This window comes from Paroedura picta, chromosome 3, assembly GCF_049243985.1.
Source record: "Paroedura picta isolate Pp20150507F chromosome 3, Ppicta_v3.0, whole genome shotgun sequence".
Lineage (NCBI taxonomy): Eukaryota > Metazoa > Chordata > Lepidosauria > Squamata > Gekkonidae > Paroedura > Paroedura picta.
In genome coordinates this window covers 75,397,429-75,414,832 of record NC_135371.1, presented here as the reverse complement: position 1 = coordinate 75,414,832, position 17,404 = coordinate 75,397,429, and the positions used below count along the sequence as shown (strand labels likewise).

At 45.1% G+C, this 17,404-nt stretch overlaps 1 protein-coding gene across 8 annotated transcripts in view; it reads right to left on the bottom strand.

The window, feature by feature from the left end:
• Nucleotides 1–17,404, bottom strand: part of GEMIN5 (gem nuclear organelle associated protein 5) — a 76,797-nt gene that overhangs the window by 5,330 nt on the left and 54,063 nt on the right. For all 8 annotated transcript variants that reach the window (XM_077326443.1, XM_077326437.1, XM_077326438.1 and 5 more), the window contains 4 exons: nucleotides 16,764–16,974; nucleotides 12,712–12,969; nucleotides 4,812–4,974; nucleotides 2,236–2,764 (listed from right to left, as the gene is read on the bottom strand). In XM_077326443.1, coding sequence (XP_077182558.1) covers nucleotides 2,236–2,764; nucleotides 4,812–4,974; nucleotides 12,712–12,969; nucleotides 16,764–16,974 — 1,161 coding nt within the window. The remainder of the gene's footprint in view (nucleotides 1–2,235; nucleotides 2,765–4,811; nucleotides 4,975–12,711; nucleotides 12,970–16,763; nucleotides 16,975–17,404) is intronic.

Here is a 17,404-nt window from a genome sequence, read left to right as displayed (position 1 = left end):
CAACATTAATTATGAGAAGACAAAAGTAATTGTATTTAGAAAAAGACCCAAAAAATCACCCTGGAGTATACACGGGCATCCTATCGTACAATGTAGCTCTTTGAAATATCTGGGAGTCACATTTAAAGAGACCCTGAATTGGAATGCACACATAGAAACCATCAAGTTAGTTGGGTCTATTCTGAGATTCTACTACACAAAGGGAGGACATCTTATAGACCCAGCCTTGAAACTATTTACTAGCAAGGTCGTCCCTCACATCTTGTACGCTGCTGAAATCTGGGGTTGGAAGGAAGATATTATTATCAGCTTAGAAACTATTCAAAATCTTTTTCTCAGGTGCATCTTAGTCCGTCCAAAGATAAGATACTGAGATACTGGTCCTTTGAAAGGACAAGAAACTGGTCTGCCCTCAATTAGGGCTCGCATACATTTGGCCATTGTAAAAGTATGGAAGAAATGGAAGCATGGAACATCAAGTTCAAATTCACTCAGTGAACAATCTTTTAAGCTTTTGTTGGCCAAAGATCCTTCTCGCTCCACTTTTAAACAACATTTTGTCACGTTATTCCAATCCAGATGACCTGTTAAACACTTCAGGAGATAATAACCAACTCAGAGACTGGGTATTTATCTCAGATGCCTTGATTGGTAGATCATTAATCCTGCAATCTAAAAGTTCACCCTGGTACAAATTATTCAAAACAAACCATTTGAGATCTTCCTATCTAGTCTATCTTTCAACTCATAGTCTCAGAGTAGCTTTTACCTCCATGCAATTTCAAACAATGCCAACAGCTGTACTGAGTGGGCGATACCATAAAACACCAAAAGATCAATGCTTCTGTATTTGTGGAGCTTTAATGCTGGAGGATCTCCCACATTACATTCTCACTTGCCCATTGTATACAGATCCTACGGCCAAATTTCTTGCTGGCCTATTAGATGGGCTAAATGATAAATCCAATCAGGAAAAACTTGTTTTTGTTAGCAGATACTAATTCATTTGTTTCTAACAAAATGTAGTTATTTGCCCTTGCAGCAAAGAAAATAAGGGTCAGAGTGGTGCTGCAGAGAGCAAGTACCTAGAGGAGCTATAGGATAGGTAGACATATGTGATCTGGAAATGTTTTTATGATGTTAAGTAATTATTATCTGAGATTGCACATTCTCTTATTTGCTTTTTATTACTGATTTGAAATGTTTTAAATCCTTTTATATTTTCCTTTTGTATTGTAATGGCCTATGGCTACGTGCAATAAAATCTGACTTGACTTGACTGGAATCATAGAATCATAGAGTTGGAAGGGGCCATACATGCCTAGTCCAACCCCCTGCTCACTGCAGGATCAGCCCTAAGCATCCTAAAGCATCCAAGAAAAGTGTGCATCCAACCTTTGCTTGAAGACTGCCAGTGAGGGGGAGCTCACCACCTCCTTAGGCAGCCTATTCCACTGCTGAACTACTCTGAAAATTTTTTTCCTGATATGTAGCCTATATCATTGTACTTGTAGTTTAAACCCATTACTGCGCGTCCTTTCCTCTGCAGCCATTGGGAACAGCATCCTGCCCTCCTCCAAGAGACAATCTTTCAGATACTTAAAGAGGTCTATCATGTCCCCTCTCAACCTCCTTTTCTCCAGGCTGAACATTCCCAAGTCCCTCAACCTATCTTCATAGGGCTTGGTCCCTTGGCCCCAGATCATCCTCGTCGCTCTCCTCTGTACCCTTTCAATTTTATCTACGTCCTTCTTGAAGTGAGGCCTCCAGAACTGCACACAGTACTCCAGGTGTGGTCTGACCAATGCCGTGTACAATTGGACTATGACATCTTGTGATTTTGATGTGATGCCCCTGTTGATACAGCCCAAAATGGCATTTGCTTTTTTTGCCTTCCATGATTTCAACTGTATGTAGACCAATGATTGCTCAAAATTCTTAACTTTCTCCAAATAGCCCTCTAAAAAAAACTATATAAACTGAGCTTCATTTTACAGATAACACATCTCAACTCAACTATGTGCCAGCAGCCCCACGTGATGTTAAAGCTTGCATGACATGGAGATGCCAACCATGCCAAACCCCCTTTTCTCTTGCAGCCACCATATGATCAAGTTTCTGTGTGAACTTTTCCATATCTCAATGGGAGGTATGGTTTTCTAGGGCATTATTTGTAATCAATGGAACACATGTATAGTTCATGTCATGTCCCTAATCTCAAGTCTTAAATCTTACCTTGGACTTGATAGGGGAAGCTGTGTTTCCACCAAATCCTGCTCATCAGTGGTGCTTTGCTGAAGGTTGTTTTTCTGATGCTGGTGGATCAGGGTTGCCAAAGACTGCTGAACTCTAGAGATATCCCTCCGTACACTCTGGACTGCAGCATGTTGTTCTGAAAGCAGCACTCCACAGCTGCTCAGTGCTTGTCTCTTCTTTAATAAGTTTAAGTTGATTGAAGAGTCTGTTTCTGAGCTAGTACCATCATCCTTTTTGTGAAAGAATTCTTCAGGCCTGGCTTCAGTGTCATGTATACCTTCTGTAGAGCTAGAGGTACTTGCACAGCTAATTTGGCAACCAAGAGTGGACTGCTCATTATTGCACACCTCAGAGGTAAGCGTTCCATGTTCTAAGATCAGGGAATCCCCAGGGAAGTTCCACCACAGATTGTATAATTGCACGTAAGCCACAAATGCCTGTAAACTCCTGTATGCTGACAAGCTCTGTATATCTGAGCTGTCTAGCTTTTCTCTCAGATGATCACAGTCTGTCAAAAGAAGAAAGTAAATGATTGAAATACTGAGCATCCCAACATCCCTCCAAAGTCAAATCTTTACATTAGGAACATTTCCATCCATCCTAGAGCATGTAGGCACTCCATGAAGTTGGTAAGCAATATTCAGGATGGACAAAAAGAAATTTATTCAACAAATGAATATTTATTTATATACTGCCCTCTCCTAAGACTCAGGGCAGTTTACATAAAACGTAGCATCAATAGCTGTAAACAGTAACAGTACACTAATGACAATAGAGCAATATGGTGAGAACAATGACGGTCCCATGGATTGGATGAATCAGGCGATGATTTCCATGGGAAGGATGTGGAACACATTACTAGAGAACTTGGTGATGTGCACATGTATAGTCAGCTTTAGATTAAATTCATGGAGGATAGTCCTATCGGTGGCCACCAGCCACGAGGACTAAAGTGGGCCTCCACACTTAAGCAGTACATTTTTGCAGTGCCAAGAGGCAACATCAGATTGGCCACTGTGGGACTGGATGGGGCACTGATCTGATTCATCAGGATTCTAATTATATTTATATACTGTCCTCCCTGAAGGCCCACTGAAATAGTGAATTACTGCTTAAAAGTGCATAATTCTGAATTACTTTGCCTCATGAAAGGCTGGAGAAATGTTCCTAGAAGACTGTTGTCCAGCTGTTCTTCAGCCAGTTGCCACTCATTTTGGAACAGAAGTGCCATAATGCAGAATTCTGTTATAATTAGTGAGATAATGAGAAAACAATGAATTGGGTTACTATGATGACTTAATTGGGAGAGATGTTAAACAGTGGTTTTTAAAAAGTCATTTTTTAAAGAGTCAGTATGGTATAGTGTTTAAAATATCAGACTAGAATCTAGGAAACCCAGTTCTGAATCCCCACTCTGCCATGGAAGCTTCCCAAGTGACCCTGGGCAATATATACACTCTCAGCTTCATCTACTTAAGAGGGCTGCTGTGAGGATTAAATGGATAAAAGGATATAAGATCCTTTGGGTCCCCACTAGGGAGAAAGGTGGGTTATAAATAAAGTAACTTATGCTCCAAACTTGGCATTTTGGTTACACTGTGGTACACTCAACTGACTCAAAGATTCCTTTCCTTAGTAGTCCTTATTAGCACTTATAAAAACTGGTTTTGGTTATTCCATTTAATTCACCTAATCTCACCTGCCACTATATGTTTAGGTTGGGACAAAGGAAAAAGGAACTATGCTAGTTTGTGTACAGAATGAAGATGGAGGCAGTATGTGAAGAATTATTGGCTATTTAAAAAATGTCAGAGTTAACTGGATGCCCATTTCCCTAAAGCAGCCATTTTCATAATTTTTACTGTTGAGAAACCCCGGAAACTCTTTGGGCTTCAAGAAATGCCAAAAGTGGTATGATCATGCAGAATAGGTTTGGGAAGTATAGCTATGTACATACCCACCTGGGGTCCCTCCTCTTCCCACAATGGCCATTGTGGGAGGAGGTTGACATGACCATCTGGAACCGCTTGGTGAGCGGTATCATATTTCGTTAAGAGGTAAGTGGGCAGAGAGTGGGGTAAGGGGCCAGTCCAGGTTAAGGGGTAAAGGGCCAGTCTAGGTCGCGGTATCGGCGGGGGGGGGGATGGCTTTCCCTGGGCCTGCTGAGCAGGCCCACCATCTCACTGAGGGGACGGGCCTGCTCGGAGGGCCCAGGGGAAGCCGCGACATCAGTGGGGTGGGGGGGGCGGGAACAGCATCCCCGGGGTCCGCCGAGCACGCCCACCGCCTCGATGAGGCAGCAGCGGTGGGGGGCCCTTCAAAGCCCGTTCTTAGGAACGGGCTTTGAATCTAGTATATCATATCACCCAATAAATGTTTAAAAAATAATTAAATCCCACCTATTTGGGAAACCTTTCCAGGGCCATCAAGAAGCCCCAGAGTTTCACAAAACCCTGGTTGAGAAAGCCAGTCCTAAAGGATTACAAGGAGATTAGCCTCTTTTGTTTCCATGGCTTGATGACTCTACAGAGCAGAAGAAAGTATTAAGGCTTTACCACCAGGAACGATGATGTTGCAAATCTCGTGCATAAGAGTAAAATTCCCAGCATCATAGCTTTGGGTCACAGCTCTAAGAATGGCTTTCACTGCCTCTTTCCAAGAAGCAGTTTGATGACTCAGGAGCGCCAGGGTTAGTTCATGGGATACATAGAACAGGAGCTGCAGAAAAAAAAATAGTTTCACTGAGAAGGGAAAAAAAAGTTTGAGACCAGTTTCCAGCCACTGGCAACCTTAAGATACTAGAGCAAATGACCTCATTTTCTGCCTTTGCTGCTTTCAACCACCATACCCATGGGAGCTTGCAAGAGACATGCAAAGTAAAATCATTCTGAAATTCAAAACAAAGACCTTCATCAGATGGAAACTGAGGCCACATCTGCCAAACTGCCTTTCAAGTACAGAGTTTTTATTGCTCAGTATGACAGGAGAGAGGCCCAGCCAAATATTGAAGAAGAAGCTGCATATGAATTATCCAAATAAATACCTCTTCAATTTTTGTACCATTTATTCTTCCAGAAGCAATATTACTAATACTATCATCTTAAATTCTAGCTTCAGACTACAGATTAATACTGGAGAACTCTACGGGGGAGGGGGGGGCAAATTGAGCTCAGACAGCTGGGAGCACGTGGAGAGAGCTGCTGGGGAGAGCTGCTGCTGCTGACCAGGTGCGGCTATTGTGGTCCTAAGTGAGGTGATTGCTGGGAGGATTAAAAAGGACTGCTCCTTGCCAGAGGCGCAAGCTGAAAGTCTTTTGGCCTGTGGCTCTTAGCCTAGCAATTAGAATCTTTAGATTATATTTTCCAATAGTTGCACTGCCTAGAAGTTACGATGGACTTCCAGGACTCATCCCATCATCTGCAATGAGTGTAACATGATTGCCTTCCTCCCTGAAGACAAGATGGACTACATCTGCCCCAAGTGTAAGCTGGTAAGACTTTTGGAGGAAAGGATTAGGGGATTAGAAAACAGATTACTCTGACCCAAAGTAAGAAAGGAGAGGAGTTCATAGACAGGAGCTGTGCAACTCTGAATAAAGAGGATTCAACCAGTCCTGAATAGGATTGACCTCATTATGGAGCCTCTGCAGACAGTTAGGAAAAAGGCATAGAGCGAGATGGTTCTCAGGGCCTTTGGAGCACCGGAATACATTTCAGTCCCTTGCAGAGGAGGTGCAAGTGTCAATGAGGGAAGAGGTCCCAAAACAAAGTCTAAGACAAAGTGAAGAAGCCATGGGGATAGAAGGAAATGGTGTTGAGAAAAAAAACCCCTAACCCTAACCCTACTAAGAGGAATGTGTCGTCATGTGGCTGGGCCTGACCCCCTAACCCGAGAGGTGTGTTGCTTGCCAGGGGCAAAAATTAAAGACATTTCAGAACGGCTGCCCAAAATCCTCAAATCTACGGATCACTACCCATTTGTGATGGTCCACATGGGGATGAATGACATGTCCGTGAATACCATCGCTCCTATTAAAACAGACTATCAAGATCTAGGGAGGAAACTCAAGCAAATGGGGGCACAAGTGGTATTCTCTTCAATCTTGCCTGTCAAGGGAAGAGGAATGCATTGGGAGAGGAAGATAATGGAGGTGAATCAGTGGCTGTGTAGTTGGTGCCAGCAGGAGGGATTTGGTTTCTGGGACCATGGGATAGGCTTTCTTGAAGAAGGCCTACTAGCACCTGATGGACTGCACTTGTCAAAGTTGGGGAAGAATGTGTTTGGCAGGAACCTGGAGAGATTCATCAGGAGAGCTTTAAACTGAAGCCACAAGGGGAAGGAGACCTTCAAGATATGGAGTGTAAGGAAGGAGACTGACCGGGGGCAGCCCAACCAGGAAGGTCAGCTCATAGGGAACCAAAAGTAAAAGGATTCAGATGCCTTTAGAAATGGGAAGGCGACTGTAAGCCGCTTTGAGCCTCCTTCAGTTAGGGAAAAGCGGCATATAAGAATCAACTCTTCTTCTTCTTTATACTAACGCCTGAAGCATGGGCAATAAGAAGGAAGAGCTGGAACCTCTCATGCTGATGGAAAAGTATGATCTAGTAGGCATCACAGAAACTTGGTGGAATGAATCTCATGACTGGAATGTAATAGTGGATGGACATGAATTGTTCCGAAAAAACAGAATAGATTGAAGAGGTGGAGGAGTGGCACTGTATGTGAGGAAAGGGCTTACCTGTCAGGAAATTCTAGTGAAGGAGAATTCTAGTGAAGGAGAATATCTCTAGTGGAAAGCATCTGGGTGAAAATAAGCGAGGGGAAAACAAACAGTGTGGTAGTTGGTGTCTGCTACCGACTGCCTAACCAACGAGAGGATGTGGATGCTGCACTTTGTGAGTAGCTTGGGAAAATATCCAAGCGGCAGGACCTTGTAATTATGGGTGACTTCAATTTCCCAGATGTGTGCCGGGAAGCAAACTCTGCGAAGTGTCCTCAGTCATGCAACTTTCTGACCTGCCTGGCTGACAATTCCATTTATCAAATGGTAGATGAACCCACAAGAGGTTCAGCCATACTGGACTTAATACTGACCAACACGCAAGAGCTGGTGGATGGGTTGAAGGAGGTGGGGACCATAGGGGGAAGTGACCATTTCCTCATAGAATTCCTTTTGAGATGGGGAGCCAAGGAAGCTTGTAGCCAGACGTGGATGTTGGATTTTCGTAGGGCAAACTTTAATAAATTCAGAGACATGATGAGTGTCATACCATGGATGAGAATGCTGGAAGAGAAGGGAGAATGTGAAGGGTGGTTGCTATTCAAACAAGACCTATTAGGATGCTTTGGGCTAATCTTGCATTGAGCAGGAGGTTGGACTAGATGGCCTGTATGGCCCCTTCCAACTCTATGATTCTGTGATTCTATTGCACACTCAATCCATGTCTATCCCAGAAAGTCTATCCCAGAAAGACTAAAACACTGCAGGAGCTCTAAGAAGTCTATTTGGATGAACAGAGAACTTCAAGAGGAACTAAGAAAGAAAAGGGGAATGTTCAGGAAATGGAGGGAAGGACAGAGCCTTAAAGAGTACCTACAGGTTACTAGGCACTGTAGATCAATCATCAGAAAGGCCACAGCTGAGAGTGAGCTAAGATTGGCCAGGGACGTCCATTGTAACAAGAAAAGATTTTTCAGTTATGTGAGGAGCAAACGTAAAGTAAAGGAGGCAATAGGCACACTGTTGGGTGCAGATGAACAAACTCTAATGGAGGATGCAGAGAAAGCAGAAAGGCCTATTTTACATCTGTTTTTTCCCACAGGTCAAAGGCTTTAGGCACATCTAGAGATGGCAGTAGCCAAGGGATAGTGTCTGGGTGACAGGCTGACATGGATAGAGAGGTTGTCGAGAGGTGTGTAGCTGCACTAGATGAGTTCAAATCCCCTGGGCCAGATGAAATGCACCCGAGAGTGCTCAAAGACCTTTCCAGAGACCTTGCACAAACCTTGTCCATCATCTTCGGGACCTCTTTAAGGACTGGAGATGTCCCGGAGGACTGGAAGAGAGCAAACATTATTCTGATCATCAAAAAAGGGAGGAAGGATGACCTGGGAAACTATAGACCAGTGAGTCTGTCCTCTGTTGTGGGGAAGATAATGGAGCAGATATTAAAGGGAGCAATCTGCAAACATCTGGAGGACAATTTGTTGATCCAAGGATTTGTCTCCAAAAGGTCCTGTCAGACCAACCTGGTTTCCTTTTTTGACCAAGTAACAGGTTTGCTGGATTGTGGAAATTCGGTTGATGTCGTTTACTTGGATTTTAGTAAAGCTTTTGATAAGGTTCCCCATGATGTTCTGATGGATAAATTGAAGGACTGAAATCTGGATTTTCAGATTAGGTGGATAGGGAACTGGTTAGAGAACTGCACTCAAAGAGTTGTTGTCAATGGTGTTTCATCAGACTGGAGGGAGGTGAGTAGCAGGGTACCTTAGGGCTCGGTGCTCAGTCTGGTACTTTTTAATATATTTATTAATGATCTAGATGAGGGGGTGGAGGGACTACTCATCAAGTTTGCAGATGACACCAAATTGGGAGGACTGGCAAATACTTCAGAAGATAGAGACAGAGTTCAACAAGATCTGAACACAATGGGGAAATGGGCAAATGAGAACAAGATGAAATTTAATAAAGGTAAGTGTAAAGTTCTGCATCTGGGTTAAAAAATGAAAAGCCGTAATGAGTTTAAACCAGTGGTCTCCAACCTTTTTGAGGCTGGGGACCGGCAGGGCAACTTCCATTATCTTCCCCACAACAGAGGTCAGACTCATTTCATCCGGACCAGGGGATTTGAACTCATCCAGTGCAGCTAAATGCCTCTCGACAACTTCTCTATCCATGTTAACCTGCCACCCAGACACTATCCGTTGTCTACGGCCCTCTGTAGATGTGCCTAAACACTTTGACCTGTGGGAAAAAACAGATGCAAAATAGGCACTAAGCCTTTCTGCTCTCTCTGCAACTTTCGTTAAGAGTTTGTCCATCCGCACCCAACAGTGGGCCTATTGCCTCCTTTACTTTACGTTTGCTCCTCACATAACTGAAAATCTTTTCTTGTTACAATGGGCTTCCCTGGCCAATCTTAGCTCACTCTCAGCTTTGGCCTTTCTGATGATTGATCTACAGTGCCTAGTAACCTGTAGGTACTCTTCTTTAGAGCTCTGTCCTTCCCTCCATTTCCTGAACATTTTCCTTTTCTTTCTTAGTTCCTCTTGAAGTTCTCTGTTCATCCAAATAGGCTTCTTAGAGCTCCTGCAGTGTTTTCGTCTTTCTGGGATAGTCATTGATTGAGCATGCAATAGCTCTTGTTTGAGTAGCGCCCACCCTTCACATGCTCCCTTCCCTTCCAGCATTCTCGTCCATGGTATGACACTCATAATGTCTCTGAGTTTATTAAAGTTTGCCCTACGAAAATCCAACATCCGCGTCTGGCTACAAGCTTCCTTGGCTCCCCATCTCAAAAGGAATTCTATGAGGACATGGTCACTTCCCCCTAGGGTCCCCACCTCCTTCACCTCATCCACCAACTCTTGCCTGTTGGTCAGTATTAAGTCTAGTATGGCTGAACCTCTTGTGGGTTCATCTACCATTTGATAAATGAAATTGTCAGCCAGGCAGGTCAGAAAGTTACATGACTGAGGACGCTTCGCAGAGTTTGTTTCCCAGAACACATCTGGGAAATTGAAGTCACCCATGATGACAAGGTCCTGCCGCTTGGATATTTTCTCAAGCTGCTCACAAAGTGCAGCATCCACATCCTCTCGTTGGTCAGGCGGTCTGTAGCAGACACCAACCACCACACTGTTTGTTTTCCCCTCGCTTATTTTCACCCAGATGCTTTCCACTGTAGATATGCTCTCCTTCACTAGAATTTCCTGACAGGTAAGCCCTTTCCTCACATACAGTGCCACTCTTCCACCTCTTCGATCTATTCTGTTTTTTCTGAACAGTTCATATCCATCCACCATTACATTCCAGTCATGAGAATCATTCCACCAAGTTTCTGTGATGCCTACTAGATCATACCTTTCCATCAGCATGAGAAGTTCCAGCTCTTCCTTTTTATTGCCCATGCTTCGGGCGTTAGTATAAAGACATCTGAATCCTTTTACTTTTGGTTCCCTATGAGCTGGCCTTGCCGGTTGGGCTGCCTCCGATCGTTTTCCTTCCATACACTCCCTATGTTGATCGTCTCCTTCCCCTAGTGGCTTTAGTTTAAAGCTCTCCTGATGAATCTCCCCAGGTTCCTGCCAAACACATTCTTCCCCAGTTTCGATAAGTGCAGTCCATCAGGTGCTAGTAGGCCTTCCTCAAGAAAGCCTATCCCATGGTCCCAGAAACCAAATCTCTCCTACCGGCACCAACTACGCAGCCAGTGATTCACCTCCATTATCTTCCTTTCCCGACGCATTCCTCTTCCCTTGACAGGCAAGATTGAAGAGAATACCACTTGTGCCCCCATTTGCTTGAGCTTCCTCCCCAGATCTTGATAGTCTTTTTTAATAGGAGCGATGGTATTCAGGGACATGTCATTCATTCCCATGTGGACCATCACAAATGGGTAGCGATCCGTAGATTTGAGGAGTTTGGGCAGCCTTTCTGAAACATCTTTAATTTTCGCCCCTGGCAAGCAACACACCTCTCGGGTTAGGGGGTCGGGCCCAGCCACATGGTGATCCATTCCTCTTAGCAGGGAGTCTCCAATTACCAGTACTCTCCTTTTTTTTTTTCCTCAACACCATTTCCTTCTGTCCCCGTGGCCTCTTCCCTTTGTCTTAGAGTTTGTTTTGGGACCTCTTCCCTTGTTGACCCTTGCACCTCCTCTGCAAGGGCCTGAAATCTATTCTGGAGCTCCAAAGGCCCCGAGAACTGTCTCGCCCTTCGCCGTTCAGTCTTTTTCCGAACTGCCTGCAGAGGCTCCCTATTGTGGTCAATCTCCTTATCCTCTTCAGGACTGGTTGTATTCTCTTTATTCCAAGTTGCAGAGCTCTGGACTATGAACTCCTCCCCTTTCTTACTTTGGGTCAGAGTAATAATTCTGTTTTCTAATCCCCTAATCTTTTCCTCCAAAAGTCTTACCAGCTTACACTTGGGGCAGCTGTAGTCCATCTTGTCTTCTGGGAGGAAGGCAATCATGTTACACTCACTGCAGATGATGGGATGAGTGTCCTGGAGATCCATTGTAATGTCTAGGCAGTGGAAGTATTAGGGAAATATAATCTACTGATTCTAATTGCTCGGCCAAGAACCCCAGGCTAAGAGCCACAGGCCAAGAGCCCTTTGTCTCTCGCCCTTCGGCTCGCGCCTCTGGTGAGGAGCAGCCCTTTTTAATCCTCCCAACAATTACCTAGCAATCACCTCACCCAGGCAGAACAATAGCCTCACCTGGTCAGCAGCAACTCTCCCCAATAGCTCTCTCCACGTGATCTCAGTTGTCTGAGCTCTGATGCTTTGGGCTGATCCTGCATTGAGCAGGGGGTTGGACTAGATGGCCTGTGTGGCCCCTTCCAACTCTATGATTCTGTGATTCTGTAGGGCAGTGGTCCGCAATCTTTGTTAGGCTGTGGACCGCTGCGCCGGGGTGCGGGGAGAGGGCAAACCGGGGCCCCACGCGTGCGCGGCAGTCCCGGCGCAAACGAGCATGCGCGGACTTGCTGTGCGTGCGTGTTTGCGCCCCCGCCGGACGCAAACGAGCACGCGCGGCAAGTCTGCGCATGCGTATTTGCGCCGCCGGCATGCCGGTGGCCGCAGCTCCCTCTCCCCGCCCCTTCAGGCCGCAAGGAAATCGGCCGCCAAAGCGGCCGATTAGCTTGTGGCCTGGCAAGCTTCTCTTCCCGCCCCATCCCAAAGCAAAAAGCTTGCCGGGCCGCAAGCTGATCGGCCGCTTTGGCGGCCGATTTGCTCGCAGCCTGGCAAGCTTCTCGCTGTGGGGGGGGGGGGGGGCGGGAAGAAGGAGCCGCGGCCCAGCACCGAGGGCTTCGTGGCCCGGCACCGGGCCACGGCCCACGGGTTGGGGACCACTGCTGTAGGGCAGGAATTAACCTCCAAAGATATCCAGAAGGTAGTCTTAGTGGGGTATACAAAACTTGACCACATTTAGAATGTCAGCCCTCCTCTTCTCCTTATATTGTTGACACAGCTATTCTCTTCTTCTGTCTCCAGTTTAAAGATAATAGTGAAAATCTCTTGTCAACACACAAGATTGCCTGCCATTCAAGAGACCCGATTTGCCAATTTTTACTGAGTGATAAGGATGCCGACGTCACTTTTATTACGGCTGAATTTCTGTCCTCAGTTTTTAAATTTAAACTGTCTGACGTATCCTGACTAACTTTGTTTATCCTGCTTATCTGCTTTATGCCAATAAAGGTATTGTATTGTATTGTATTGATTACCTGCTGGGGAGGAGTGTTGCTTGTGGCAGGAGGATACTGAATATTCTGTAGCTGTTCAAACATGTTCTGTGCTTGTTCAGCAGTATGCACACCAAATATGCTCTGCCATACAGTGGTCACAATTTCAATGAAAGAGCAGTCTTGGTTCACTACCCAGCTGTGGTAGCAAGGTATGGATGGGCTTCTGTTTTGCACTGGATTCCGTTCACTAAGGCATTTGTGAAGCAGTTCATGAAGACAGAACACCAATCTCTGTCCCTGTAAAGGAAAATCACAGTCCTAATATATTTTAATCAGGAGAAAAACCATTGCATCCTGGGAATACACATTTTTCATAATATTTACATAATGTGTTAAACATTTATCTGCAAAAGTATGTTTAAAGTCAGGAAAAGACCCGCTAGATAATTAGAATATATAAGACCTCTTCTTGCATGGTGATGGTAAGATTTCAGATGCAATTAGTAGCAAATGGAATAGGGGAAGGTTTCCTCACCTGCAACTAGCATGTAAGTAGAGATGGGCATGGACCTAAAAATTCCAGTTCAGTTTGGGACGGCCCCTGAACAGAGCTTGCCTGTTTGCATATTCCCTTTCTTCCAGCCATGGTTTGTGGAGAAAGGGAGGACGGAGTTGCCTGTCCATTTCACTTCCCCCTGCTCTGAAGGGGGGGGGGGACTGATGGGTTTAAGGGGGAGGGATACTGAGAGCCAGTTTGGTGTAGTGGCTAGGACTTCTACTCTGGCATGCCAGGTTCGATTCTGCATTCCCCCACATGCAAGCAGCTGGGTGATCTTGGGCTCGCCACGGCAATGATAATGCTGCTCTGACCGAGCAGTGATATCTGGGCTCTCTCAGCCTCACCCACCCCACAGGGTGTCTGTTGTGGGGAGTGAAAATGGAAGGTGAATGTAAGCCACTTTGAGCCTCCTTCGGGTAGGGAAAAGCGGCATATAAGAACCAACTATTCTTCTTCTTCTAATGGCTCACAGCCATTTAAACTTAACAGTTGACAGGTGGACTTGCCCCACTGTTAGGCTGAAAGAGTTGGCAGCCGTTTCAGCCTATCAGTGGGGCAGGTGTGCCTATAAGCTGAATGTATTTATTGAAGCTTGCGGATCAAGATTCAAATTGAACATCAGAAGACTGTTCAAAAAAAGCCCCCCCCCCCTCCAGCAGACTGTTTGAAAACCATGGGAAAATACTAAGATAACTAGGTTTAGATGGATCCCTTTCCAAAAACCTGTCAATCAAGACATTTCCTGAACAAGCATCATATTGACACATTACGACAGAACTTACAACATCGCTTTGCAAAGAAAGAGATCCTTTGTATCTGGGAACATCTCTGGTTAAACAATCATTAATGTTTATCCTAAAGTACTAGTGTGGAAAACCATCAAGGCCAAAGTTTTTCAACTTTTAATATAAAATATATATTGTGTAATATAAACTGAGTACTATTATTATTGCATTATACATTATAGATAGACTAGAATTAAAGCCCATTTTATTTTTGAAGGCTGGGCCGTGCCCCCCCCTCCCCGAGGCTGAAAAAGGCGTTCTCTCGGCCCTGGGAGTGGCCTCGCCGCAGCAAGGCCGCTCCCAGGGCCGAGAGAAGGCCGGGCCCCCCCCATCCTCCCCGAAGGTAAAGAAGGCGTTCTCTCGGCCCCAGGAGGGGCCTCGCTGCAGCGAGGGTGCTCCCGGGGCCGAGAGAAAGCCGGGCCGTGCTCCCCCCACCCTCCCCGACGCTGAAAAAGGCATTCTCTCGGCCCCGGGGCCGAGAGAAGGCCGGGGCACCGCAAAGGAGTGCCCAGGGCCGGCAGAAGCCGGGAAAAGGGCTGGGGAGGCTGGTGAGGCTTCTGGCGGGCCCGGGCGCTCCTTCGCTGGCGCGAAGGAGCGCCTGGGTCCAGCAGAAGCTGGAAAATGGCGGTGGTGGGAAAGGAGCAGGGACGCCGTGTCTTCGACGTGGCGTCCCTGCTCCTTTCCCTAGTGGGAGGAGGGCGGCTGGAGGACTCACTGGGCAGGCAGCATCTTCTGTCTGTCCGGTGACTCTCCAACCAGGGCAAGCGAGGCTCTGGCAAGCGGCCAATGGGGAGCCGCGCAATTGGCCGCTTGGCCTTGGATGGACACTCAGGGGGCCCAATCAGGAGCCGCTTCGCGGCTCCTGATTGGGCCCCCTGGGTTTTTATCCCGGACAGGGCCCACCCTAACTCCTCCCCACATGCCCTTACTCTTTTATTCTTCCCGCTCCTCCGGAGCGGGGGGGGGGGTTAAAGATTGCTCTGAAGAAGCCCTTTATGGATGGAAACACATTGGGAATTTATTTTGGTTAAAAGTCTTGGTGTAGTGGTTAGGAGTGTGGACTTCTAATCTAGCATGCTGGGTTCGATTCTGCACTCCCCCACATGCGGCCAGCTGGGTGACCTTGGTCTCGCCACGGCACTGATAAAACTGTTTTGACTGAGCAGGAATATCAGGGCTCTCTCAGCCTCACCCAGCTCACAGGGTGCCTGTTGTGGGGAGAGGAAAGGGAAGCCAACTGCAAGCCACTTTGAGCCTCCTTTGTGTAGAGAAAAGCGGCATGTAAGAACCAACTATTATTATTATTATTATTATTATTAATTCAAAAGAAGTCACTACATGTTTCATTTACAGAACTATGAATATTAAGCTGATATGTCACAATATATCATATTTTTCCAGCGTACCTATTGTCCTCCCCAATTTGTATTTCCATTGTTTACATTCCTCACACAGCGCAATTAATTCAACCTCATTCTATCAACTAATATAGTCTAATATTGGACTGTCTATTAAAATCTGATATTGATCTGTGAACATTCTCTTTAGTCGTTTTTAAAAGAATTGAGTAATGAAATAACTTTACCTATTTTTGTACCATTGGCTTTTGCCTTGTTTTTCTACATTAGGGATTTATTTTTCAGAGTATGGAAAATCACTAGTATGGAAAAATATAAGGCTAAGGTTGATGGTGCAAAGCATGTATTTTATCAATTGGTTAAAAAAAACTTTTATTCTTTTTATTTGGGACTGCAATATTTAAAATCTCATATAGCCTACCTGGAGTACTTAACAGCTCCTAAAAATATAAGAGCCTTTGTTGGCTTATTTAAATTCTATTGCAATAGCAGAAGTGCACGGATGTTATGGAAGGGTTCCACTGACTGAAAGATCTTCTAGTTGTGATTTAGAATGCATGGACTCCTTGTTTCATTGTTTATTGGACTGTCAGTATTTTATGAATTCAGAGTAATGTTTCTTTCTCTCTTGTTAAAAGATATGGTTTGTCTCCCATCCCATTGAAACCTGAAAAACATTTTGGAAGGAGGGGATGCAAAATTACTACGGCTGTTGCAAAAATGTTTTTTTCATGTAATTAAATGTAATGGATAGCCTTACTTGGCTAGGATTAGGCCTGTCTTTGTACACGAGATGTGGTAGTGTTTCATTTGCATTGATATGTGTACTGTTACTGTTTCTGTGGAGCCCAATATCTGGTTATATCTGTACTACTGATTTATTTATATTTGGCAATAATGATTTCTGATTATCAATGCTTTAGTTAGAAATGAATAAATAAATAAGATTTTATTTTCTTGTTCAACCTAAAGCACACCCAGAAAGTAAATTTAGTTCAGAGATTTTTTTTGTCCAACAATTAAAAAAAAAGTAATTGCTGGAAATGCAGTATAAAACTGGAGGTCTTAGCTCTTTCTCCTGATGTCAATTTTCTATATTAGTTTCTATCTTAATGCTGCTTTTACTCTGCTGAGGAATACAGACCCTTCTCCTCTTGGGTAAAAATTCCTGGGGAGTGGAGAAAGGGATGTTAATGGTGATCTGGGGTAGGAAAATAGTGTAAGCAGAAAGAGTTAAATAGTCTCTGCCTTCCGCAGTACTCTCCCCCTTTAAACAACTGTTGCTGTTTCTCAGTCAAGAACAACCAACAGACTGATACATAACCCCCAGAAGAACCATATAAACAATGCATCATAGATGAGTCTATAGAAGTAATACTATGCACTGACCAACAAGCTCTCATGCTGCTGGAGAACTTCCTGTGCCCCAACCCAGTTCTTGGCAGACAAAAGCTCCTGGGCACACCGGAAGGAAAAAGTCACCGACAGCTCCTTCTCTCCAGCAATCAAAGACAGCTCAGCAGCAGCTTTCAGAGATGTGAGGTCTCCCTTTTTAGATAGCACTTTGGCTGCATCATAGGGAGCAGCAGCTCCCAAGTAACTAAAAAGAAAAATTACACACAAAGCGACACAGATATGTAGGAAGCTTTCAGTTTACTACCCAAAACCCTGCTTGTTTCTTATGCTTTGTCTCCTGCAATCCTGATTCCCTTCTACTCTACTCCTCTCATGTTCTACTACAGTTCTTACAAAGCAGGCTGGAACGATGGTGGTTAATTGAAGGAGAGACAGCACCACATCACTGCTCAGAACTCTTGTCTTGACCCTCAAAGCAAAAGGAAGATGCCCTCCCACCAGCACAGAAAGAACGGAAAAGTCCCTTCAAGCCACTCAAGCACATTTCCCATTTTGTTCCCTCCCTTCGCCCCAGTTTTGTAAGCTTTGTCAGTGTGCTTTGCACCACTCAGAAAACATGAGGCTTACAGTTGCTTCACACTGAAGGAGTCCACACTGGATTCTCAGGAAGGAAT